Here is a 27,891-nt window from a genome sequence, read left to right as displayed (position 1 = left end):
GAGGAGGAAGCAGGCTCCCCGCTGAGCAGAGAGCCCGATGTGGGGCTCGATCCCAGGACCCTGGGATCATGACCTGAGCCGAAGGCAGAGGCTTTAACCCACTGAGCCACCCAGGTGCCCAAGAGTGTATTGTTTTGTTTTAATTTTTTTAAGATTTTATTTATTTATTTGACAGATAGAGAGTACAAGTAGGCAGAGCAGCAGGCAGAGGGAGAGGGAGAAGCAGACTTTGCGCTGAGCAGGGAGCCCGATGTGGGGCTGGATCCCCAGGACCCTGAGATCATGACCCGAGCTGAAGGCAGCCGCTTAACTGACTGAGACACCCAGGCACCTCTGTATTAAGTTTTGTTAAGAAACTGCCAAACCTCTTCCAAAGTGGCTGTACCATTTTACCTTTCCACCAGCCATGCTCCAGGTGTCCCACATCGGCACCAACCTTGGCATGGCCTTTTTAATTCTTGCCACTTTGGAAGAGAAGCTGGCAGTTTCTTACAGGGCTAAAGATAGGCTTGCCCATACAATCCAGCCTTCCCAGGTGTTTACCCCAAAGAGTTGAAAGATTATGTCCACACAAAACTTGCCCACAAATGTTTATAGTGTCTTTATTCATAACTTCTAACACTTGGAAGCAGCCAAGATGTTCTTCAAAAGGTGGATGGATAAACACCTGGTGATATATCCATGCGATAGAGTATTATTCAGTGATAAAAAGAATGAACTATTGAGCCATGAAAAAAACATAGGGGAACCTTAAATATATATTCCTTAGAGAAAGAAGCCAATGTGAAAACACTACATACAAACTGTGTGATTCCAATGATATGACATTCTGGAAGAGACAAAACTAGGGGGACAGTAAAAAGGGGTTCAGAGGGAAGGTGGGAAGAAAGACCAGGTGGAGAACAGGGGATTTTTTTTAAGACATCAGAAGTATTTTGTATGACACTATAATGGTAGATATGGGTCATTCTACTTTTGTCAAAACCCACAGCTTGTACAACACGAACAGTGAACACTAAACTACGGGCTTCAGCTAATAAAAATAAATCGGTATCAGCTCAACTGTCACAAATATAGCATGCTAATAATGCAATATATTAATAATAGGAAAAACGGTGTATGTGTGTGGGGGGAGGGTACGGTGGACCCTTGAACAACACAGGTTTGAACGGTGAGGGTCCACTTGTATGCGGATCTTTTCAATAAATGTAGTATAATACTGTAAATGGATTTTATCCTCCCTACGATTTTATTCATAAGAATTACTTTTCTCTAGCTTATTTAACTATAAGAATATAGTATACACACACACATATATTTACAAAATATGGATTAATCAACTTCTCGTTATGTTATCAGTAAGGTTTTTCTGATCAAGACCAGGCTATTAGTAGCTAAGTTTGGGGAAGTCAAACGTTAACATGTGGATTTCTGACTGTGTGGAGGAGCACTTGCACCCGTAACACTTGCCTTGTTCAGGAGTGAACCATGTATGGGAATTCTATACCTTCCAATCATTTTTCTGTAAACCTCAAACTTCTCTAAAAAGATGCTTATTAATTTTTTAACGAGCATAACTACTTGACTAATCCACAGTTGCCCACATTCTGTGACTAGAGTTGAAAAGGTTAATAGTCTAAGTTGAGGACAATGGAGGTTTTTGAGTAATAAAAAAGCAACTGTATGAAAGAGGACAGTTTGTTTTTGCCCCTTTGTGCTTCTTGTCTCCCAAGAGAACAGAATAGAAAACTAACAGGTTTACAGTGTATGAGCGGTGGTGATCGTAGTGGTGGTGGTGAGTGGGGCACAGGAGGCAGACATTCCAGTTTACACTCGGAAAAGTATCCTGAATGTTGAGCAGGAGAAGCTCACTAAAGGTCTCCTTGTCAAAGGGCAAGCAACTCCCATCCTGGGGATGAGTACCCATCAGTCCACGGGCAGGGACGCCTAGGTGATGCACCACATACCTACTGCACATTGGACATGGATGGGAGAGGGTTTCTGACTATCAGAAGGACTGGAAGGCTCTGTGCATTAAATATTCCAGAATGCCTAGACAGACTCACACAGTGATGAATTTCCTTGCCTAAAATGCCAACGGTACCCATCCTCTAGGCAACCTGAAGGAATCCTAAAAGTGTTCCTCCACACTTCAGGTAGCAGCACACCCCGTGGGACAGGATGAAGGTCTGTGTGATGGGATCTCTAACCTTCGTTTTAAGATAGAAAGGTCTCCACGGGAAATGGCACGGGGTTGCACAAACCTAGGTCAGGCTGAAGATCACTGGTGTTTTCGTCGATGGTTAGGTTGGTGTAGAGAGGGGCTGACTCGGAGCCGGCTCGGCTGCAGGGCACGGCGTAGATGTCAAAGAGATCCTTTAGGTCCTTGCGGCTCCTCACGCTGGGTGGGGCGTGGAAAACACATTGAGTATTGTCACGGAAACGTGGGGCTGAGAGAGCATAAGAAGAAAGCCTGCCCTACCTGAATGATTTGAACAGCTCAACAAATTCAACGAAGCTCATGTTACTGTCGGAAACCATGAAGCTCTGAAAACCCTTCATTCCTCCTTTGATCCTCCCGTGCCAGCTGCTGCTGCTCCAAGCACTGCAACAAAGACGGGAACTTAACAGGCACACCGGGGCTGCAGTATCCTCCCGCCCCAATAGACGCCCTCCGAAGGGCAACGCGAGCCAAGAAGTGGACTGCAAGTCATTTAAGCCGGAGGCTCTTTTCCGGACTCTGTTTTCATTTCTCTCAAAATTAATCTATACGGTGTCAGAGTAAATAGGACATATGATACAGTGAAACCACTTTATGTTTATAGCCTATGTAATAAGGCCACAAGGCTAAGGTTAATATCCTCCCACTAATCAAAACAGTTCTTTGAAATCACAGGTTAGTGGGACCAAAGAACTTAAATGCAACGTTTCTGAAGAAAAGGCATTTTTTCAAAATTGCCTATGCTTTTTCAAAAGCATAACCTATGGAAAAATTTGCACGTTCTTTCCCATAGTCTGAATTACGTTTAAGAGCAAAGTCCTGAACATATCAATGTCTTCTCTTTTTCCTTTCTTAACCAGTTATTAGATGAAAACAAGGAAGGACTTTTAATACTCACGGAAAATGTGAGTCACAAAAATATTAAGAATGGAAAAAAGCCAGTTCTGCCTAGAATATATCTGCACCTGCCAAGGCTGTATATTCAATATAAAAATATCAGTCCACTCGGTCAAAAGCTCAGTCTAGCTGTTTCATAACACTTTTCTTTTCTATACTGGTTCCTTACAGGGTAATATAAGAAATGTTTTGATTGGTTTTTGGTCAAATCAATAACCAGGATCTTTTTTTTTTCTTGCTTATTTTTGTTTTCTTGCGCTTTATCTTTTTTTACTTTCAAAATATTTGAAATATGTAAGAAAATATACGGAATACTATAATGAACAGCCAGTTTATCTGAAATCTTGCTAATAGTGTTTATTCAAGGAAAATTATTTTGTGTTGACATCTGAAAGCACTCTCTACAAGTATTACAAAAGATGGATTTGTCATTGTTTGTAGGCAAGGGGTGTTGATCCCCAAAGTGTTGTTAGAAACAGAGGTTGGAGGTTCAGGAAGAGGAAAAGGTCTGATAAAGTAGGTTATTTGCATTAAGCAGTTATGTTCCCTGTCTTCTTCCCTTCTTGTTCCGTGTCAGCCACTGTCAGCAGGAGCCCTTCTCTTTTAGACTTTAGGAAACTCCGTCCACTCTCTCCCCTTCCAGGGCTCAGCCTCGCTTTCTCCCAGAACAGCATTTGGGCTAATTTTTCTTTCCTTGCCTTATCTTTTCGGTTTACCTGGTGGGCACTGACCCCTGTCCTGTGGGAAGGGCTGATGATCTTGTCTCTGGCATGTTAGTTGCAACTCTTTGAAAAGATTTCCCTTCCTTACTCTGTCCCCCATTCCTGCTTGTAAGGGATTGAAATAAAGGAAAAGCCACTTCATCCAAGTTCTTTGGCTACTTTATTTACCCAGCATACTGTAGAGGCTGAAATATAAAGAATTCTGATTCTATGTAGCTTTTCATTTTGTTACAAACCTAAACTTGCAGAAAAGTTACGAGAGTGGTACAAAGAATTCCCATGTACTTTTGACCCAGCTTCACAAAGTGCAGAAATCTGAATGTATAAAGCATAACTTATGTTCATTATTCACATTGTGAAAGAAAGTTTCCCTTTAAAAGATGATTTACTGCGGGTTCTTATCAGTAGCAAACTTCCTTGAGAGAGAGAAAGAGAGAGAGAGAGAAATTGTGTGTGTGTGTGTGTGTGTGTGTGTGCAAGTGTGTTATTAGCATTTCCAAAGCCAGTGTCTGCACAGACCCATTTCCTCCTACTACTCCTCTGTTTGATAAAGAGTGCCTGTTTTATCTTGGTTCTGTCTGGAACCTCTGCATTTCTTAAACTGTTTGGGGGTTGAGGGAAATGGTATGGCATTCTAATTCCTTTGTTATGCTTTCCTAATATTATTTCATATTATTATTTCCTAATAATATTTCATCTGAAATATTATTTCATCCTAATATTATTTCATCTAGATGTTGTTTCAAATTTGTACTTCACATGAACCTTATAAAATAATTTACTATAATACCAGCTTTAGAATTACACCTTAACATACCCAACTTGCTCTAATACATTCGTTTCTCCAGACATGTGTATCTTGTCTTACATAAGAGAAGAGTATTAAATATATTTTATCTAACAGCAAAGGATAAGGTAGCTTACGTTAAAACTTACTTTATTCCTCAGAGCAATGATAGCCAACAGAATTTTTTGCAATGATAGAAATGTTCTCTGTCGCACTGCATTCCAGTACCACCAGCCACTTGTAGCATAGAACACTTTTAATGTGCATAGTGTGACTGAGGAACTGAATTTTAAATTTTATTTAGTTTTAATGGATTTAAAATCGAATTTAAATAGGCATCTTTCTTTTTCCCCCATGGCCAGCGGCTACTCTATTTGACAAGGCAACTTTAGAAAATCAAAGTTTGGGTTGTGTTAGCACTCCTGACCTTTGAAGGGTTGGTCTGTCATACGATTAGCATATAGTAATAGCATATAGTAATTAGCATATAGTAAGTAAGTAAGTATAGTAAGTAGTAAGTGTATATATATATATATATATATATATATATATAGTAAGTAGCATATAGTAATAGTATGTATATAGTATATAGTATATATATACATATAGTAATATAGTAATAGTAAGTATTAGTAATAGTAATTAGTAATTAGTAATAGTTATTAGTAATAGTAATTAGTAATATAGTAATAGTAATTAGTAATAGTAATCACAATAGTATATAGTAATTAGTAATAGTAATTAGTAATAGTAAGTATAGTAATATAGTAATAGTAATATAGTAATAGTAGTAGTATATAGTAGTAATATAGTAGTAATATAGTAGTGATAGTAGTAGTAGTAATACTACTACTACTAGTAATATATAGTAATATAGTAATAGCAAGCAGAGTAATGCAAGAAGATAGGAGTGTAAAATCAGGAAAATTAGAAGCTTTTAAAAATTGGGGGTTTTTCAGTTTTCAATTTAATTGTTAAGTCAAAATTAGAGACAGTCTTTCCACAGAGCACTAAAAAATGATGCCCTTCTACATAACTTGAATGATGTGAAGGGTCCTTGTGTTTTATCATGTTAAGGCCCCACCTGGACAGGCTCTTGTTTGAAGAAGACAGCACAGGGGAAGACACTGGCCTGATGGGAGATGATATTCCAGCAGACAAGTTGGGGGACCCAGCCGTGGTCAAGGAGTGGGCTCTTCTGGAAGGCAGAGTGTTAGGAGGGCTCATGACGGCATTTGCCTCTGTGAGAGAGAAACACAGAAACCAGACAATGACGCCAGGTTATCCTTTCCCTAGAAATCAAAGTAACATCAAAGCTGTTTCTGAATGTCTGAGCAAATCCACCTAGCCGGCAATTTCTATGCAAGAAGTATCAAAATATTCTGATGAGTGGACTCATGTGGTGGGTTCTCAACTTTGGCTGCACATCAGAATCATTTGGGGCTTAAAAATACAGAGATGTTCAGGTCCCAGCCAGAAAGTGTTGGACTTGGTTGGGGCTGGGGTGCTGCCAAGGCATCCAGATATTTAAAAAAAAACCATCTTGCCATGGTTGAGAATCACTGGTCTGGTCTTGTCTCATCCACCACATTGTATTTTGTATATCTCATATCCTCTGTCCATGAGGCCAAGTTAATTAGTGAGAATTTTCTTCCAAGCACACTGAGCTTCCAGAAGTACCTCTTAGGTTCCATTTCCTAGTTAATTGCAAAGATAACTGTATTTAACAAGACAGTTTTGTTAAGAATGTCCACTGTAGGGGTGCCTGGGTGGCTCAGTGGGTTAAGCCACTGCCTTCGGCTCAGGTCATGATCTCAGGGTACTGGGATCGAGTCCCACATGGGGCTCTCTGCTCAGCAGGGAGCCTGCTTCCCTCTCACTCTCTCTGTCTGCCTCCCTGCCTACTTGTGATCTCTGTCAAATAAATAAATAAAATCTTAAAAAAAAAAAGAATGTCCACAGTACTTAAAATCACAATGGAAAACCAAATGCATATTTTCCCCATAAAATAATAATTAAAAAAAAATCTTAAATGTCAGTATGGGGCTTTACCGGATTCTTCTTGCTCATTCACGTCTTGAGGGTCTGAACCACTCCGACTGCGACTCTCCCTCTGCATTTTGGCCTTCCGCGTGGCCATCTCGTCGTCAGCTGCCTCTCCACTCTCACCCTGGGAACACACACGTGCCAACAGTCTTCGTCCTGGGTTTCTCTCCCTCTGGGCACTGCTGCGGCTCAGGCAAGTCCCTATTTTCTGACTGCCCCACCTTCTACATGCCCCCACCCCAAACCAGTACAGACCCTTGTGAGGGCTGACCCAGGAATCTCATGTTACACGGGCGCACTTGTTTTTCTGGATACAGCAGCATTTCCCGGGGAGGGGGCTGATAAAAGCAGACACACAACCTCTGGCATCTCTGCATAGAGACCAAATTATGAAGCCAACAAAGGTTGGCTTAGACATCAATGGCCTCCCATATGCAAAGTGTGGGACTTTTTCTAGATAACCATGGAGAAACTATCTTACCGTGTTATAGTGATAATCTCCATATAATGTATTATAGAATGTATAGTGGTAACTAACCAAATATTTTCTGCCATGGTAAAAACCATAAAGTCTACCACTTCAACCATTTTTAAGTGTACAGTAGGGTAATGCTAACTCTATGTACCTTGTTGTGCAACAGGTCTCTAGAATGCTTTCCTCTTATAAAAACTGAAGCTCTGGACGCAATGAAAAACGGATTCCCCTTGGCCAGTGCCCCAGCCCCTGGCACCCACCATCCTACTTTCTGTTTCTCAGAGTTTAACCACTCTAGGTACTGCATCTAAGTGGAATCATGCAGCATTTGTCCTTTCGTGACTGGCTTATTGCACTTAGGGCAATGACCTCAAGGTTCACCTACATTGTCACATGCCAGGATTTCCTTCTTTTTGAAAGGCTGACTGAATGCTATTCCATTGTATGTATACCTCACCTTTCCTTCATCTTTCAATTGTGGACATTTAGTTTGCTTCTCTTGATACTATATTTTAAGTTGTGTTCTACATTGAGCATTTTGGCCCTTGAAGACCTTCCCAATGAGATCCCTGGTCTTTTTAGCCTTTGCTTCCCCCGACAGAGCCTCTACTCCAGCGTGGACCACGAACCCAGAACTGTGTGTGCTTCCCTGAACAAGCCCAGTCTTTCGTGCCTCCCTCCTGCCTCCTCTGCCAGAAATCCTCCCTGCCAACCCTGCCCTCGGCATTGTCGCTCTGATCCTTCAAGACCCATCTGTCAGAAAAAAAAAAAAAAAAAAAAAAAGACCCATCTGTCAGCTTCCCTGGGAAGCCTCTCCTGCCTGTGTCCTGGCCCTGGATCTTCTTTATGTCTCCACCCACAGCACTCTATAGATGGCTTCACCGTGACTCCTACTGAGTGCTCACTGTTGGTAGCCCCTGACTTTTTTGGGTGTTGACACAATTCCTGACACTAGGCCTGGCACCAGGAGGTGCCTGGTAAGCACTTGCATTTCGTTTGTTTCATTCTGTCTGCACCCCAAATGCGCTAAGGTAGTTTCTGGTGTTGTAGACCATAGGACAGTGCTGGACGATTGGGTCCGAGGCGCCATAAATAACACTCTACCCGTATAAGGATTTTCTTCTTTTTCTTGGTGGTGCTTATGCCCAGTGTGTTGTTCCTCTGCACACTGGGCTTCTCAGCACTCTTCGCAGATGTCCCAGGGCTGGGGTTGCGTGTACTCCATCGCCGGCCACCGAACAGCTCCACAGCGTGAGCCAAAGTTGGGCCTTCATACCGTCCGTCCTCCTGTAAAAGAGCCACATTCTGAACACATGAGGAGACAGCAAGCAGTGGGGAAGTGGGGAGGTCCACAGATGAATGGCTTCTAGTAAATCCCCAGAGGTGGAGGAGCACAGGCAGGCGGACTAGAGGTCTGGCCACCCAAGTGGCTCTGTCCTAGCTGTCAGGACTCTCTGTAGGGAGTCTCATCACATCCTGTTGTCCTGGTCACATCCTGCTCAGTTCCAGGGATGTGCTTTCCGGGGGGCCACGGGCAAGTGGGATGACAACAAACTTCCCTTCCCAGTTTCAGAGGTTACATTCCAGAATGGCCACTGTAGGAATATTCAGGAAGATGCACTTGCAAATTAGGGCTTTGGAGGACTGAGCATGTGTATGTGTGGATCTACTAAGTAAGATCAAGTTCTATTTGTATTGCCTCATCCTAGGTTTTTTGTTTTTTTATTGTTGTTGTTTGTTTTTTATCTACTTTGATGACTGGGACAGTCTGATTTGAAATACAGAGTATGTGGCATACCTGGAATTCACTCCAGAGGGCTCTGGGGAGATAACCACAGAGGAAACATATTAGTAAATACTTGGCGCACACCTGGAACTAAAGTAACATTATGTGTCAACAACCACACTCGGTAAAATAAATAAGGAAATAGTTGGGCTGCTGTCCTCTAGAGTGCCTGATACCCAAGGACAGAGAGCCCGGGGCACTCAGAATACCACGCATACAATGTTGCTGTGAGCATGGAGAAGATTCCTAAGGGGCAGCATGCTTCGTGACAGCTGCTTCTCACCAGGTAATGCGGAGTCATGTGCCCTGGGGAGCAGCAGAGATTTACTCATTAAACAACCACCAACAATTCTCCAAGTCAGGGAGCCCAGTTAATAAAACTACAAAAAGTCACGTGGGAATTAAAGCCAACATGAATGATATTTCATAGATTGTATAAAATGGACCTTTAAAAATTAATTTTCATAATTTACTGTCTTTACTTTCTGCAAGCTCTTAAGGCCAGTCCTCCTCTGCAACTCCAAAGAGGTGCTTGTAAATAGGTTTTGCTTTGTTGTAGGTGCTCTGTGAAAAACAAAATATGTGTGTGTGCTTGCGCACGCATGTGCAAGTGTCTGTGTGTGCGCGTGTGAGACTGTGTGGATCTGTGTGTGTGTGCGCATGTGAGTGTGTGTGTGCGTGCTTGCTCCTTCACCCTAATGTTCAATAGCTATCTCATTTTAAGACTTGAGTTGTGCATACCCATAATACATTATAGGTTTATAAAAAAATTAAAAAATTAAAAAATAAAGTTTCCTTAACACAAAATATAATCATTGTAAATTATAATGAAATCTCACAATTAAAAAGCCTGGTTCTAAATTAAAAAAAAAAAAAAAAAGCTTGCATTGTGACCTCCCACCTCCTGCATCCTGTTATGGATCCCAGGATGCTGAGTGAGTGGGATGCTTGATGTGGGAAATCTTTTGGTGATCTCTGATGGATATCTGGGATTTATGCCTGCCCATTAATCATTTCTCTTTTCTCTAACCATACCCCAATTTTACTATATATCTTTTCCACAGGATACAGTCTTTTTTAAAAAAAAAAATGTATTTATTTAAGAGAGAGAGAGAGAGAGTACGCATGAGCTGGGCAGCGAGGGACAAAGGGAAAGGGAGAAGCAGACTCCCCACTAAGCAGGGAGCCTGATGCGGGGCTCAAACCCAGGACCCTGAGGTCATGAACTGAGCGGAAGGCAGACACTTAACCGACTAAGCCACCCAGGTGCCCCTGGATTCAGTCTGGAGTCTATCAATCAAGGTGAAACATGCTACCTTGACCAATGGTTGGCATAAGATCCAAATAAGCCAATTAGAATCTCTCTTCCTAGAAAATGAATCTTGAATACAGTGCTACTGAGAATGAAGAAGGTTGGAGATCATTCCTTCCTGATAGAGGGCATGCTCCCTGTGAACAAGCTGCTACAACTGACTTCAAAGTGGAATCAACATTTCATGCCACAATTTCATAAATAAATTTTAACTACCTTATCGAATATTGCATTTTGGAAGAAATTTTGTAAAAATTTTATCTATGGGTTTTGACTAAAACTTTGAAAATTTAATAGATCCCATAATTAAAACTTAAAACTTCTGCTCTGGAAAAAACATAGTCAAGAGAATTAGAAGACCAGCCACAGATGGGGAGGAAATGTTTGCAAAAGAAACATCTGATAAAGAACGGTTATCCAAAATATACAATGAAAACTTAAAACTCAACAATAAGAAAACTAACAACCCAATTAAAAAAAAGTCCAAAGATCTCAACAGACACTTCACCAAAGAAGAGATACAGATGGAAATTAAGCATATGAGAAGCTGTTCCATGTCATATAGCATCAGTGAACTGCAAATTAAAATAAGATACTCCAACACCTATTAGAATGGCAAAAATCAAGAACACTGACACCACCACATTCTGGGTAGGGATGTGGGGTAACAGGAATAAGGATTCATTCTAGTATGAAAGCAAAATGGCCACTCTGGAAAGCAGTGAGGTGAGGCAGTTCCTTACAAGAGTAAGTGTTCTTTTACCATACAATCCAGCAGTCATGCTCCTTGGTTGTTAATCAAAAGACTTGAAAACTTAAGTCCACACAGAGACCTGAACATGAAATATTTACAGCAGCTTTATTCATAATACCAAAACTTGGAAGCAACCAAGATGTCCTTCAGCAGGTAAATGGATAAATAAACTGTGGTACATCCACACAACGGAGTATTACTCAGCAAGAAAAAGAAATGAGCTATCAAGTCATGAAAAGACATGGAGGAATCTTAACTGCATAACACGAAGTGAAGGAAGCCAATCTGAAAAGTGTGATTGTAAGATTCCACCCATATGACATTCTGAAAAAAGCAGAACTATGGAGACAGTAAAAAGGTCATTGGTTGCCGGGGTGGGGGGAGGGGGTGGGTAGGGTGAGGTAAAGTGGAAGGAAGAGATGAATAGGCAGGGGACAGAGAATTTTTAGGGTAGTTAAAATATTCTATGTGATATTATAATTATCAATATATGTTATTATATATTTATACAAACCTATACAATATACAGCACCAAGAACGAATCCTCAGGTAAACTGTGGATTTGGGGTGACTGTGATATATCCACGTAGACTTATCTTTTGTAAAAATTGTGCCATTTTACTGAGTGATGTTGACAAGTGGGGGCCACTATTTATGCATGGGGGGGCAGCAGGTTTATGGGAAAATCTCTGTACATTCTTCTCAATTTTATTGTGAAACTATAACTGCTTTAGAAAAAGGAAATCTTTAATAAAAAAATTTACTAGACCCATACCATGTATATATAAAAGAATCATACTCTACTGCTTGGGTATTTCTAAATTCAGAACATCCTAACATGGGTCAAGCTTTACTTTTAATAGAAATATTTCAGGCCTGGAAAAGGCACATGCCTTTGTTTAATCTTTAAAGGAGACTTTCTGGGAACTGAAATATAGTTTGACTCTTTTTCATTTTGTAAAAAACAATAAAGTTGGTTGGGAATGCATGAAGGATGTCCCTTCTCTTTTCAATTTAGGAGAAGATCTACTGTGAGTGAAACTATATTCTCAGTTTTAGAAAAGTTCCATTAAAAAAAAAAGATTTTATTTATCTGTCAGAGATAGAGAGCAAGCGAGAGCACAAGCAGGGGGAATGGCAGGCAGAGGGAGAGGCAGGCTGCCTGCTAAACAGGGAGCCAAAAGACAAGAAAAAGTGACATTTGTAATGAAGCCAGGAAATATAGGAAAATAAAAGAAGTTCACGTGGACATTAGGATCATGAAACTGATTCCTTAAAATAGTATTCATGCACTTTGGCCTCTTTGCATTATCTTCACACATGATATTTTGGAGACTGTTTAACTGATCTAATCCTTTGAATAAAATCCCCTTTTCCCCTTGAAGACAGCCCAAATCTGTTTCTGTTGCTTACAACCAAAGTTCACCTGAGAACCCTCCTTTGAACCTTTTCATATTCCCAGAGATCTTTCCAAACACCCAGGATTATGGGTTCTTAGCTCTGCCCATGCAACCTCAGGCCAAAGCTCATGATAGCAGTCTTTGTCCCACACCACACATCAAATCTCTGGGTCTTACTTTCTTTTATTTTCCTGCATTCCTAGGCTTTATTACAAACATTACTGTATCTTTTTGTCTTTTGCTTTATCTCCTGTTACTATTTCCATTAGATCAAATACATTTACTAGTACTAAAATACTTGTATTAGAAAGCATGGGGTTCCTGGATGGCTCAGTTGATTAAGTGTCTACCTTTGGCTCAGGTCATGTTCTCAGGTCCTGGGATTGAGCCCTGCATTGGGCTCCCTGCTTAGTGGTGAGCCTGCTTCTCCCTCTCCGTCTGCCTCCCCCCACTCACGCTTTCTCTCAAACACATAAAATTAAAAAAAAAAAAAAAGGCAGCTTCATATACATTCATCACACAAGAAGACTCAGATGTTGGAAAGATTATTTTCTTTTTTTCTTTTGAAGATTTATTTATTTATTTTAAGGGTGGTGGGGGGAGCAAAATGAGAGGGAGAGAGAGTCTTAAGCCAAGCTGAGAACTCAGCTGAGGTTCTGTGCTGAGCATGGAGCCCGACACGGGGCTCAATCTCATGACCCGGAGATCACCTGAGCTGAAACCAAGAGTCGATACTCAACCAACTGAGACACTTTCAGGTGCCCCAGAAAGATTATTTTCTATATAAGCCCTTCCCAAACTGGGGATAAAGAAATACTATTTATCTGTTAACATAAATTTGGAAGAACTCACAATTGTTCATAAATTTCTTAAATGCATAGATACATTTAAATTCATTTTTTTTTTTTTGTACCTTAGGACTTCTCAGGAGCCTTAAGTGTGCTAAGCAGTATTATAAATCACCAAGAGGGCATTTAACAGGATGCCTTTTTGACCTTTTGTTCTCCAGGTACCACACTGGCAGCACCTTTTTGATGTTCTCTGAGACAATGTGGGAGCTGGTCTACATATGGGAAAATAACAATTTGCTAACCTTTCCACTTAAAAAAAAAAAAAAAAAAAAAAGTCCTGAGGGTGTGTTTCTGAGACATGTTGCCTCACCTGCCTGGGTGGCTCATGCTCAATAATGTTTTGAGGAAGACCATCGCCTGTGTTTTCAGAAGTGGCAGAGGTATATGGAGCTGTTTTGCCTTTACAAGGTAAGGGCTTGTTTCCAAGTAGCGGGAGAGGGAGGGGGCCAGGAGTGTGTTTGCAACCAGGAAGGACTAAGCTGGCTCCAAGTCACTTCCTCTGTTTCTGCTCCAGCAGAGCATTTTACCTCTTCTGCTATTCCTGGTCTCAGCCGATGCCTCCTTTAGCAAAAACTGTAGGTTGCCAGGGTGAATGAGAAACCAAGTACGCCTTAGGTATTAATTTAGTTACTTTATGCTCTAAGATTGGAAGGGAAACAAATGAAGCCAATAAACCATGTCAGGTTTGTGACCATGATTGTAACTAAGCTCAGAGCTTTGGTTTATGTCCAGGTTGCATGGATTTGTATGATTCTGCAAGGCTGAGGAATTATTATAATTAAAGATCAATATTTACAATAGCTCCTGAAGACCTTTTTTCCAAGCAGCTGACCACACTGGACTCTCCCTGTGGAATGGACAGGAAGCTCGTATTTTGGTTTCTGTTTTAGGAGGAGTTAACTGAAACAGGTTTTTTGCTGTGCAGTCCTAGCATCACTGTGTAGATAGGACTATGGGCTTATTAATCAATTAATAAATCAGTATTCAGGATATGCTCTCTACTCATAAGTATTGCACATATCCATATGTGTGCAATATCTATCTATCTATCTATCTATCTATCTATCTATCTATCTCCTTACCAATAGCCTGGGGGGGATGTCTTTGCTGGTGGGAAACTTGTTAGAACCATGAAATCAGTCATTTGAGTAATTTAAATTATTGTTAAATTATAGTTTTATTTGTTCAGTGACACTAGTAAAAAAGATAATGTTTTGCCAAAAGAGAGAAAAGCATAACAAAGAAAAACTGAATACTCAGTTACAACTCATTTGGCAGCACCATCCATGGTGTCCCCTCGTGGCAGGTTTTTGACTCACTTCCCAGCCATCTGCCCTTTGTCCACTGCAAGTGCACCAGTCCGGTGGTGCCTGTGTCTCTTCCCACACCTCGCTCAGCCCAGTCCTGCTGCCACTCTTAGCTGGAGTGTGGATATACCTGAGCATTTTAGGGTAGTGAGAAACCCACTCACTTCAAGCAGCTGACTGTGAGAAACTCCCTCGGGGGCTGCTACCAATATGATAACCTAGTGAGGCAGAACTCCGTGCACGAGTGAGTGATCCCACATTTGGGAAAGTTTCTCTTAATCTCAGAAGTTCTACAGTGAGGCAGCAATGCACAGCAAATTAATGCTCCAAGAGTCACACAGCACATCAGGGGATGAAGCAGGATTTCAGTTTCCAAAGTGAAGATTTCCAATGTTATCAACCAATCCCTAATTAATAATAAAAATGTTTACACTGTCATGTTTTCAATGGAAACTGAGTAAGTGACAAGGCTTATATTAACCAGTTTCTTTCCGATGTGAGAAGTACAATGCCCGGTCGTTGTGTTCATATAAATAACAACAGGACCTACTATGAGTCAGACACTACTCTTTACATATAGCAGCCGACATTATGGTTTTACACGTATTAACTCAGACCCCACAGCCACCCTATGAATGTGTATTGTTATCACTCTCATTTTATAGATCAGAAACTGAGGCACAGAGAGAGTCAAAGCCCAGTGAGAGAGTGTAAGGGTGAACCTTGGTGGTCCCAGTGCGGTTTAGGATTAGTATCTTAAGAGTTAGGGGAGTGAGGAGTGAGGAGACGGCGGAGGGGGGTGGGGGTTGGTGCATCCCTACCTGATAGAGGCTGACGTACTGTTTCCGCAGCCACTGCTGTCTCTGGTCCGGGAACTTCCTCATCTTCCTCACGGCCCTCGTGAGTTCTAGCAATCCGCTGAAGAGCATCTTAGCTGTGTGCTTGGGCGCCACAAAGTGCAATAATCTGTTGTCTGTGGTCTGGAGCCCATAGAGCAGTGTCACACCAGTCTCGGAGAGAAACATGCTACCCAGTTTGTTCTGAACACACACAGTGTGTATATCGATGCTAGGGTGTCCCATGTACACAGCCTTTGCTGAAAACAGATCCAAGACCCCCTCCGCCAGGCCACTTAATCCAGCATTGCCCAGTAAGGGGAATTTGCCAGGCTCAGATGTGTTACTAAGCACACCAAGTTTTGCTTTAGCACTGGCTGGGGAGGCAGTGGTGGGCTTTATCCAGGTCAAGGTGCTGTTGTCAGGCTGAAGCTGAAGGAAGCAGCGGGCGGACAGGTGCGTGTCCTGGTCATAGTGGATGACAGTGGCCCCCTGCAGTAGGAACTGGTGCACATCAGCTCGGATGGACAGCACGTACCATGGGATCAGCTCCGTGCCATGGTCAAAGGCCTTCTGTGGCTCTTCTGATCCATGAGAGTCCCATTCTTTCGACTGCTCAAAGATGTCATTTTCAGAATCCAACAGATCTCCAATTATAAACCTAATGGGAAGAGATATAAATTTGGTCTGTCTTATAATTAGAAGTGAGAACAACACAAAGCTTTCCACGGACACTGGGCATCATTTTTCACTTCACTATGAATTCAAATTAGCATAGGAAATATAAAATGCTAAAGATTAGATTTTTATAGCTGCATTCTAAAACCCTATATTTAGTAATAGGTCTAACCACAGGAATAAGGAAAGGAACTGCTAGATAAGTTGTTGTATTTTTTATAAGATTTCATTTATTTTATTTAGAGAGGCAGAGGGAGAGGGAGAGAATCTGAAGCAGACTCTGCACTGAGTGCAGAGCCTGGCATGGGGCTCAATCTCATGACCCCAAGATCATGACCTAAGCCAAAGCCAAGCATTGGGGGTTCAATTGCTGAGTCACCCAAGAGTTTAAAGTTATTGTGTTTTTAATATCAATAATAATATTCATGATGTATTAGTTTTCCCTCTTGTATCAGGAACTGTTAACTACTTTATGTACATTTGCGCTTCATTTGACCTACTTGTGAAGAAAGGCTTTATTTATTTATTTATTAACGTTTGAGGAAACAGCTTCAGAAGGGTCATTAACTCACTTCGGTCATCCAGCTCAGAAGGGGTCTACTCAAGGCAGGATTCTGCTCTGACTCATCAGCCTGGGAACTTCATCACTAGGTTTGACTGCCTTCTACTTGATCAGAACCAAAAGTTGTGACCTGAACACAGTGGGGCTAAAATAGGCAGAACAAGACTTAATAAGCTTGCCTTAGATGTGTCTCTGTTAAAAAATAAAATACCATTTGTTCAAAGACGCTCATTGGAAAATATAGTCACAGTGGCCAGATGAACAAGAACAGCTAGCTCTTCTTGACATAACCTTAGATTTTCATTGTGTTTCTGTGTGTGTGTCCATGTGTGTGCACACATGTGCACATAAAGAACTTGTCAGCTTGGAAAATTTAGCAAGTTGTCTTACTTGAGTTGGGAATGTAGAGTGTTAGGTCTCCAGACGGATGTGGCGCGGGGGGAGGCAAGGGAGACCTCATTGCCTCACTCCTGTATGTCCACCTTGTAGGCATGTGCCCAGGAGAGATTCATGTTTTTTCAAAGCATGAAGAATTTTTATTAAGGTCAAGGTTTCTGCTGGTTGGTCCATAGACATTCGTTGCAAAGTGGTGGATAAAATTGAGAAGGAGCTGGTCCATACATCTCTGGGATGGAATGTTCCCATCCTCTTGGGAACTTGGCACCTGGGCAGACTACTGCCTCCTGGCAAAGTATGAGCAGTAGCACTGGATTTCCTGGACTCTCAGTCTAGATCCCAGTCCCTGAGCAAGATCCCACTCATGTTTTCTGCAGGTTCTTCCTCCTTGCCTCACATAAGCAGATATTCTTTAAAAAGAAAAGAAATCTACAAGAGATCTCGCAAATCTGATAATCAGAATATCCTTTTCAGATAAGCCACACTGAAAACTCTAGAAGCAATCTTAATGCCCAGCAACAATAAAACCTACAAGTAAAATTTGATGCATTTATATTATGTAATGCATTGCACAGCAATGAAAATGAGTAGTAATAGTTAATGCAACACAACCATAGGGACATATCTTAAGCAAGACACACAAAAATAAATACTGTATGGTTACATTTGTGTAAATGTAAATTTCAAAACTGGGCAAAATTATACTATATTATTTAGAAATGCATAATAGTGATATAATTATAGAGAAAAGTGGGAAGTAGTATTGTAAAATTCACTACTATAGAGGGAAAGGTGGAAAAAAAATTGAGAAGGAAAACAAATAGTTTATGGGTGCTGGCAATGTTTTCACTCTGAGTGGTAGTTATGCATGTATTCACTTGATAATTCTCCAAATACATTAGTTTTTTAAAAAAGTTTTAACTTTAAAATACCTTTAGATTTATGTAGAAATTTCGAAGACAGTAGACCCCACATTCAGTTTTCCTTGTTATTAATATCTTACACTGGGATGGCATATTTGACACAATCATAAACCAATAGTGATACATTATTATTAATTGAAGTCCATATTTTAGAGAGTTCCTTAGGTTTTTTTTTTTTTTTTTTAACCTATGTCCTTTTTCTTTTCCAGGATTCCATCTAGGATACCATATTACATTTAGTTGTCACACTTCTATAAGGGTCCTCTTAGATATGGCAATTTCTCACACTTCTCTTGTTTCTAATGATCTTGACTGTTCTCAGGAACACTGGTTAGGTATTTTATAGAATGTCTCTCAATTAGAACTTGCCTGATAGTCTTCTCATAATTAGACTGAGGCTATGGGTTCTAGGGAGGAATTCTCCAGAGGTAAACTGTCATTCTCATAACATCATAGCCATGGGACATACTATTAACATGACTTATCCCTCTTGATGTTGAGCTGGCTGAGGTAGTGTTGGTCGTGTCCCACTGTAAAGTTATTCTTTTTTTTTTTTTTTTAGATTTTATTTATTTGTCAGGGCAAGGGAGAGAACGAGCAGGGGGAGCAGCAGACAGAGGGAGAAGCAAACTCCCCACCAAGCAGGGAGCCCAATGTGAGGCCCGATCCCAGGACCCTGAGACCATGACCTGAGCCAAAGGCAGACACCCAACCAACTGAGCCACCCAGGTGCCCCCATACTGTCCTCTTTGTACATTTAAGATGTAGGGAGTTATTTTCTACCTCCTAGAGGGTGGAGTATCTATATAAGTTATATGGAATTCTTCCACATTGGAGATTTGTCTCTTCTCTCCCATTTGTTTGTTTATCACTTATATATGGACTCATGGATATTTATTTAATACTTTGGTTTATAATCTAATACAACTTTACTTTATAGCTCATATTGTTCCAGTTTGGCCATCAGAAGCTCTTTCAGTTGGCTCCTATTCCTTTGACATTTTATGTAATTAATTAGTTTTTAAGTAGGTTCCATGCCCAGTATGGAGGCCAACATGGGGGTTGAACTCACCAACCTTGAGACCAGGACCTGAGCTGAGATCAAGAGTCAGGCACTTAACCAAATGAACCACATAGATGCCCCTTAGGCACCTTTCTTAACGTTACATTTCACAATAAAAAGTGAAGAAACAAAAAGAAAATCCTTTCTGTCTAGCCTAGTTCTATTCCTCTGAAATTGCAACAAGGAACAACGGAAAACCAATACTTATCTATGTCCTCTTCTATAATACTTATGTTTGTGTTTCATACATTTAGCGCGGTAGTTAGGAACATGCCCTATATTGTCACCCTGGGTTTCATATTTAGCTCTGCTACCTATTTGCTGTGTGACTTAGTCAATCACTCAACCTCTCTGAGCCTCACTTTACTTATCTTTTTTTTTTTTAAAGATTTTATTTATTTATTTGAAAGATCACAAGTAGGCAGAGAGGCAGACAGAGAGTGAGAGAGGAGGAAGCAGGCTCCCCGCTGAGCAGAGAGCCCGATGTAGGGCTCCATCCCAGGACCCTGGGATCATGACCTGAGCCGAAGGCAGAGGCTTTAACCCACTGAGCCACCCAGGCGCCCCATCACTTTACTTATCTTAAATGGCAAAAAGACAATGCTGATTTCACAGAGCAGGTGAAGCTCAACTAAGACAATACTTGCAAAGCACTCAGCCGTGCACTCAGTCTGGCTCAGTAAAGTACACCTCTCTGATAAAATACAGGAAGACCAAGATTTCATCCCTCCTGCTTTTCTTCCCCCCTTCCTTTTCCTATGCTAAACTGGCCCAACTATTCCTTTAAAGGAGCTTTGTTTAGAGTCACATCCACACCCTTTTATCTTATTTCCTTTCTCTGGGACCATTTCCACATTCTCCATGTCACGCTTCATGTTTTTATTAATTTTTTTTAAAGGTTTTATTTATTTATTTGACAGAGAGCGATCACAAGTAGGTAGAGCAGCAGGCAGAGGGAGAGGGGGAAGCAGGCTCCCCGATGAGCAGAGAGCCCGATGTGGGGCTCGATCCCTGGACCCTGGGATTATGACCCGAGCTGAAGGCAGAGGTTTTAATCCACTGAGCCACCCAGGCACCCCCATGTTTTTATTAATTTTTTTTAAGAGCAAAAAGAATTCAATTTGTGTCTGTACCCATGAAATATAACCTATGTGAATTTGGACGTAGAACTCCTCATTTTAAATTAGCAAAAGAATGAGTGTTGCCCATATTCCATTTAATTTGAGTTCTGAGATAAATCAAATATTTTTCAGTGAAAAATTACAAGCATTATACAAGCATTATAAAAGATTGTGTCTGGGGAGAAAAATTATGAGTCTTTTCTGAAGCCTATTTTTATTGCTCAGAGCTGATGTAAGCTGGGAGGGAGAGACACCATCTCTCTGAAGATCAGTTTCTATTTTTGACCACAAGAAGAATGAAGGCTAGGTATTAGCATTTCTATTAAAAAAGCACTCTTCTCCAGGGGTACCTGGGTGACTCAGTTGGTTGGGCATCTGAATCTTGGCTTTGGCTCAGGTTGTTACCTCAGGGTCATGATTTTGAGCCCTGAGTTGGGCTCTAAGCTCAGCAGGGAGTCTGCTTAAGGATTTTTTTCTCTCTCCCTCTCCTTTTGCCCCTCCCCCCCGCACTCTCTCTCTCTCTAAAATAAATTTAAAAAATCTTTAAAAAAACCCAGGCATTCTTCCCAGGAAAATGCCCAAGATAAAATTGACAATTGTTGGTAATTAAATAAATTCATTTCAAGAAGAAAACTAGTAGCTTCATGTCTTAGACCATATGGTGAATGTCACACACTTCTGTGCCTGATTCTTTCAGGAGACAAGTCTCTGTAGGTTTACAAAAGAGAGTCAGGTGGCACTTAAAGGGTTATGTAGGAACCAAATAATGTCATCAAATATCAAAGATGTAAACCAGGAAAGAAACTACCTTGTCAGACTTAGGTCATATGACTCAAAAGGAGGACCAAGGAGTGAAAGAGAAGGAAAGTTTGTATCTCACCCCCTGAAGAAATTCTGCAGTGTTGGTCAGCAAGAAACCATAAATTGACAGATAAATATTTTTCTCATGTTCCCTGATGAAAATCTTATATGAGGGGACAGGTGGGCTATTAATCAATCAGGTTATGTATTTTCTTAATAAAATGCTCATTACTTCCTACAAAGTTAATAGGACCATGATTCATCATGATTCAGAGCCAGCCTGCCTGAAGTTCAATCCTGGCCCTGGGAGGTATAAGATCCTGAGTCCAATGGAACTGTTGTGACGATTACGTAGTCTAATTTCTGTGGAATTAGAGCACTGGATCCTCAGAATCTGTTGTGAACAAAGATCCCAGATAGAGGTAGACGTAGATTAAGGACAGAAATGGCCATAAGGTGCTTTCTGTGCAGACATGTGTTTATTTGTCGATGGTCCTCTCTATGTATACAGATTGCTACTAAGGTCAGCCAACAGTGCGGAAAACTTTCAAATAACCTTTGATTTGAGATAGTCTTAAAAAAAACAACAACCCAAAAAACAACTGGTAGAAGCTACTTGTGAGACATTTCAGCTTAAGGGGCAGGGCACTGTGGTAGGGTTATTCTTTGAGCATCTGGGTCCTTTGGACCAATCTGGAATATAGGTTTATCTCCCTCCTTAACAGCATTAGGGACTCAGATACAAGGCATTCATTTCTTTGTTCACAGTAGATTCTCAGGATCCAGTACTCCAACTTCACCGAAATTCTTTTCTAAAAACACTCTTGCCCTTCCCAGTGTAGGCTCATACACACACACACACACACACACACACACACACACACACAGAGAGAGAGAGAGAGAGAGAGAGAGAGAGAGAACGGGGGAAAGGCTTTGCAAAACAAGCCACAATGTCTCATAAATGAACACAAGTGTGTATGAAGACTCCAAGATGACTGCAAGGTATGACTCATGAGTACTGACTACAGATAAAATCTTTTGTGGCAAAGATGCTGAAGTTGGTAGGCCTAGTGGTTTTGGATGGCTCTAGAGGATCTTCTAGCTGGACCAGGCTCTGCCATTTGAGTGTGGCCTTGAAGAGGCACAACACATGGCCCAAGACTGCTGATTCTGAACTTCTCATTGGGCTGTGGGTACACATGTCTAGATCAGTAGCAATGCCTGTGGATACAAGAGCAGCTAGAGCAATGGAACAATTACAAAGTTACAGATGCTGCCTTGCAGAGCTGTGCTTCTGGAAGTGAGATCTGGGAACCACCTGATCTACAATCACCCAGAAGTTTGGGGGAGCTGCTGAATATACTGATTTTGGGGTGTCACTCTAGCCCTAATAAAGCAGTATATATGATTTAAAAATATTTTAATCCTTGTCCCTGTGCCCTGCCCAGTGATTAATAAGAACTGTTTTTATATAAACTCTGAAATAAATAGAATATCATTGTTTTAATCCTAAAATTTAACTTGCTGAATTTTTAGAAGGGACAGGATAGCTCTAGTTTGTTCTTTTTAAAGAGATAAACATATGGCAAGAAGTAAAGTTATGAGCAGTAATTCTAGAACAAAGAAGCCAATTTAAAAAGGTAAATCCTAGTTCAGAATTGGTAAAGTTGGAATATAAAGTATGGCTTCTGGACGAAGGTGGTGGATTTGTGCTAGGAGTCTGCCTAAAACCAACTGACATAGGAAAAAGAAAAAAAGTAGCATCTCTTATAAAACTTACTGCCACCGTGCTTTATCCTTCAAGGAATTTTTCCTAGAGCTGTTGCCTTCGCTGGGGCTGTCTTCATCCTCTGCCTCCAGACTTCGGCTGCAGCTTCTGATGGTCTGAAAGATGCTGTTGACAGTGGACTCCTTCTCTGAATTCTTTAAGCCATTATGTCCCACTCGTTGTAAGAAATTATCTTGTCCGCTGTAATCGGCTACAAACTACAGGAAAACATACCAAGAATATGTTATTGCAACTTCATGTACTATTTCTAAATAACCAACTTCGGTAGGGAAATAAAGTCGCAGTAGTCATAAATAATGGCACTTGCGCCTATTTTATTGAAAGAAAAAGAAAGAGCCTCCAGGAAAAACATTTTTTCGTTTCACCACATGAACTGTTTAGAATTCGCTCTTGTTTTCACTAAGACAACTTTAGTCCCTCTAGGAATCAACACTCCATTTCAAATTTACAACACAAAAAGCAATATTATTTCAAGGTTCCCTAGGGAGATTAGCCACTTTACAGAAAAAGGGTAAGGTTGTTTTATCCTGGTAGTGAAAATTGAGAAAAACCATGACAAAACTCTATTATTCTATGGAACCGGATGAAATTCCTGGGGCCCAAGGAAAACACTGTGAAAGGATGACATTTTGCTTTACTTCCCTCATACCCTACAGTAGCACAGAGGCTTCCTGATGGTTTTAAAGCTCTTATGGTCTGTATGCATGATCTGGAAACGCCTGCCCTTAGAGGTAAGAGCTCCCGCTGTGCTGCTGGATGTGGCCTTCCCGGCTTCGAAGACATGAGGGAGACAGTGTGGGTGCAGCTTGGGGGGGCCTTGCTATAAGCTTTCTCCCCCATTTAGTGCACCTTTATCTTCCTGCATAAGCCAGAGGATTGCAAGCTGGGAGTGGGGCCCATACCCCCCAGGGGCTCTTAAGTCTCCCTGATAGCAGGTGATGTTCTGGGTTCCAGGTGACAGAAGAGGCTGAGTTTTAGGGGTGTATGTGAGTGTGTGTGTGAGGTCAGTAGCGGTGCTGTTGCCAAGTGAGAATGACTCTAGATTTGGGTTTGGAACTGCCAGGTATGGGAAGGGGAGGAGGGAGGAGGGATGCAGCCGCTGGGTGATGGGCCTTAAGGAGGACACTTCATGTAATGAGCACTGGGTGTCCTATGCACTAAACTCTACCTCTGAAACTAGAAAAAAAAAATCTTGGTGAAGTTCTCCCCAATTCAGTCTCTTCTCTCATGTCTAAACATCTTTTTTCTGTTTCTCAAAGCCCCTTCTCTCCAACGCCCGACACCCCGAGTCAAAGTTCACACGGTCCTCTCCCCTCTCAGAGTCAGGAACCAGGAGGCACAGGGCTGGGCAAGCTGAGGCAACTGTGATCAGAGCCTGGAGCTCGTCTTTCCATGAGGCCCCAGCTTTTCCAGCACCCTCCCATGAAGGGGGAAAGCAAGGCAGCCCTGACCTCCTGCCATGCTTTAGCCCTCTAATTCCAAAAAGTTAATACTGACTTAAAAAAAAATATTTCATTTATTGTCAGATTGAGAGAGAGTGCACAAGCAGGGGGAGCAGCAGGCAGAGGGAAAAGCAGGCTCCCCGCTGAGCAGGAAGCCAGATCAGGTACTCAATCCCAGGACCCTGGGATCATGACCTGAGCCCAAGGCTGAGGCAACTGCCAGGTGTCCCTCACTTGACTCCCTTTATCCTCAGCATCCAGACATTCCCACCCACTGAGAGAAGAAAACCCCAACACCCTTAAAAAAAAAAAAATCAGAAAACAACACTGACTTCCACTTGTACTTACACACTGCCCCATTCTAACTAAGTTAACAAGATGAAGCCCAAACAGTGCTAGCAGGCATTCTTTTCTCCGGAACCTCACAGGACCTGTTACCCAACACAACAGCAACGATGATAAAGAGGCTCTCCCTTCTGGCGACAATGACTCTTCAGATTTTGAAAGGCCTCACCTCTAGAGTTTCTTCTTGGGAATTGTACCTCGGGCAAAGCTTCATGAGGCCAGAGGCTCCGTCCAGTACTTCACAGAGCTCCTTCAGAAACACCCCACAGAACGGAACAACCTTACAGCCGGGTATGTGCAGGGCCCGTGTGACCACCTTCCTGTACTCGCAGGAAGATTCGTGCTGAGCCATGGCGTCCTTCAGGCTCCTCATGGTCTCCAGGTCAGACTGGTCCATAAACTGCCACATTTTTAATACTTTCCTTGACCTGTTGCAAGTAAATGATTTTTTTTTTTTTAGACCAAAGGAGAAATAATATCGTTCACAGTGTATAGCCTAAATTCCATACAGATCCATTCTTTTTGCTTGTTTTCCTTATGTTCTAATAATTTACTTAGGACTCATATCTCTACCTACTTTTTTTTCCAAATGATGTATTAGTTTTAGAAACTAAAACACAAAATTAAATAGGGCAGATACAAATAACACATGGGGAAGGAGTTAATTTTGGAAGGTGGGAGCTGAACCTAGGTTTGTGCTTTTCTGGCAGCTGTAGCCAAGAGGGAATCCTAGTGGGTAATACGGTTTGTACAGATATTCATGGAGGATTGTCTGCACAAAACATGGTTCATCCACTCCTCTTGATCTTTTAAATGCTGGACTTGGATTAGGCCGGTCCCTCAGTGAAATACAGAAACCCTGTTTTGGCCTCTTTTGTACAATTGCTTTTACTAAATCCAGCTTTGACATTAAGCCACTGGTCCATCCTGAGGGACATTATCTTAAAATACTATTTGCATAACAGGATGTTAAAGGGCACTTTTCCTATGATGAAATTGCTGCTGAGAGCAATAGGTGACATTGTACCCCACCTCCTAAAGAAAGGGACCAGGTCGTCACAAGGGTACCCACCTGCTCTGCCATCTGGTCTATACCCATCCCTCAGCCTGTGCAGAGGAACTGGTTCTGAGCATCTGGGTAGGGGATCTCTCTGGACAGAGCTGTCAGAGTGTCCTCTAAGTGAAGGTAGGAGGATCACCCCCAGGGCAGAGGGCTTCACGTGAACTCCATGGAGAGGCTGACCTACGTCCTGAGTTTGTTGATGCATAGCCCGGTGTGTGTGACCGGGAAAGTCTAAAGACAACAGGCTTCCTAGAGCTGCCTGAAGCTTCCAGTGAGCCTGTCTTGCATGTGCAGAGTCTGGGCAGGCAAAGCACTGAGCATTTCCTATGAGTTAGGAAGGGACACCATGAGGCCCAGCTGCACCTGAGCCATCTAGAAAGGCCTGCCTGCCAAAGGAGGGTATCCTAGCAGAGTCCATGAGGGCAGGACCTCCAGAGCTTGATCCTGAGGATTAAGGGGGCCCTGCTCCTTGCCAGCTAATGGGGCAGTGGGAGGTGCCTACAGGGCATCAGGTGGGGGAATGGAGAAGGAGTAACTAGGAAGGAACCCTCAGACCACACCGTATCCATCTCCAGGGAGCACCTAGGCCAGATTACAAGTGTGCCAGTCAAATGAGACCTTTGCTCCCTTTATCCCAACTCCCTCCCTCTTTCTTCTCCTGCCCACTATTTCTGTAGGGACCCTGAGTTGGAGGGAAAAAAGATAAACCTGTTCTCCCATTTTACTGCAGGTTTCTGAGACTGAGCTGTGAAATGTGGGGTCATTAAATCAAATGAGAGGTTGAAATTTTGATTTATATCAGACTGGATTTAAAAATCTCTATATCATCTATAAGACATTCAAAGGACATAGAGAAGTACAATTCGACAAATGCCCAGACACCAATCTCTCAATATTAATAAAACATTAATATTAAATAATATTCAATAACATTAATATTAAAAAATAAAACATTAATATTGTGGCTCAGGCCCCAGTGGGTTCCTCTATGAGCACACACCCCTCCTGCCCTCACCAAAGGGGACCACAAATGTACTTCAGCATTCTCATGCACTTACAATTCTTTATAGTTCCCCAATATATGTACATATCACTAAGCAGCTTGAGAACTGTCTGTGTACTTTTAAACTTTATAGAAATGGTATCGCACTGTAACACCATTGTGTTACAATGAAAGAAAATAGGCTTTTTTCTTGCACAGCTATATGTTTCTGAGATTTACTCATGCTCGTGAGCACGGGAGAAGGAGACAAGCTTCTGAACATATCTGTGACTGCAAAAGCTACAAGACCTCCCCAGGTAGAGCCCAGAGCTGGGGAAGGAAGAGCTCATCTTGTAGGTCTGAAAAACAGTGAGGTCAGAAAAATAAAATTGTTCCCTGATGTCACCCCACTGAGTCCAGCTACCACTGATATCTTACAATTTGGGGAGAATCCTTTTTGGGGGAATGAAATGGAAATATAAATAAAGTGAATACATGATTCTCATTTTTGGATCACCCTTCTTTCCATGCATAATGGGGTCATCATGGTACATCTGGGGGCAAAGGACAAAGTTCAGCAAGATCAGATCAATGATTTTTTGTTAGATTGAGAACTGACGCTCTTTTAAAACTTTTATTTCTTTTTATGTTTATAAAGGCCCTAGATGCTCATTGTAAAAAAATCTGGAAAATAAGGAAAATCCACCCACAGTGCTACCATCCACAGACAACATTAGATACATTTCCTTCCAGTATTAATTCCATTTGTAGATCTCTGGTCTAAATATTTTTAAAACATTGTATAAATATTGCAGAGGTCATTAAGTAAAGACAGACTTGTTTCCAGATATTTTTATGCATTATATATTGCTTGTTTTCCAATTATATTAAACATATTTCATACACATTTTTGGTGGCCACATAATATTCCACTGTAAGGATGCATCATATTATTTCCCCACTGATGTTCACTGGGGTTATTTTAAATTGACACTGTGATTGAGTAAATATTGTTCTATGTAAATCTTTTTACTTCTAATTGTTTCTTCCAGCGATCCCCTGTTCCTGGTGTAGTATAGACCCCGCCCACAATCAACCAGGCCTCTGTCTTATGTGACCAGTATAATATGGTAGAAGTGACAGTGCGTGATGTCTGAGGCTAGGTCATAAAAGGCACTGCAGCTTTTGTCTTATTTTCTTGTTGTTCACTTTGGAGCAAGCCAGCTGCCATGCTGTGAGGATAGTCATGTCCAGAACAGAAGAAGAGAGGTCCCCAGCCAATGGCCAACACAGACTTGCCAAACACAGAGGATAAGCATCATTAAAATAGAA

General features: G+C 41.6%; 1 protein-coding gene across 6 annotated transcripts in view; it reads right to left on the bottom strand.

Annotated features, from left to right (window-relative positions):
* The window catches only part of PLCE1 (phospholipase C epsilon 1), a 325,782-nt gene that overhangs the window by 62,404 nt on the left and 235,487 nt on the right, over positions 1 to 27,891 (bottom strand). For 3 of the 6 annotated variants that reach the window (XM_032313903.1, XM_032313907.1, XM_032313908.1), the window contains 8 exons: positions 24,684 to 24,942; positions 22,719 to 22,924; positions 15,380 to 16,055; positions 8,253 to 8,453; positions 6,680 to 6,797; positions 5,712 to 5,868; positions 2,483 to 2,605; positions 2,265 to 2,401 (listed from right to left, as the gene is read on the bottom strand). In XM_032313903.1, coding sequence (XP_032169794.1) covers positions 2,265 to 2,401; positions 2,483 to 2,605; positions 5,712 to 5,868; positions 6,680 to 6,797; positions 8,253 to 8,453; positions 15,380 to 16,055; positions 22,719 to 22,924; positions 24,684 to 24,942 — 1,877 coding nt within the window. The remainder of the gene's footprint in view (positions 1 to 2,264; positions 2,402 to 2,482; positions 2,606 to 5,711; positions 5,869 to 6,679; positions 6,798 to 8,252; positions 8,454 to 15,379; positions 16,056 to 22,718; positions 22,925 to 24,683; positions 24,943 to 27,891) is intronic. The other 3 variants (XM_032313905.1, XM_032313904.1, XM_032313906.1) reach the window with 3 other exon arrangements.

The sequence above is a fragment of the Mustela erminea genome, chromosome 14, assembly GCF_009829155.1.
Source record: "Mustela erminea isolate mMusErm1 chromosome 14, mMusErm1.Pri, whole genome shotgun sequence".
NCBI classification, from domain to species: Eukaryota; Metazoa; Chordata; class Mammalia; order Carnivora; family Mustelidae; genus Mustela; species Mustela erminea.
Note: the sequence above shows the minus strand (reverse complement) of the source record. Positions and strands in the feature narration are given on the sequence as shown.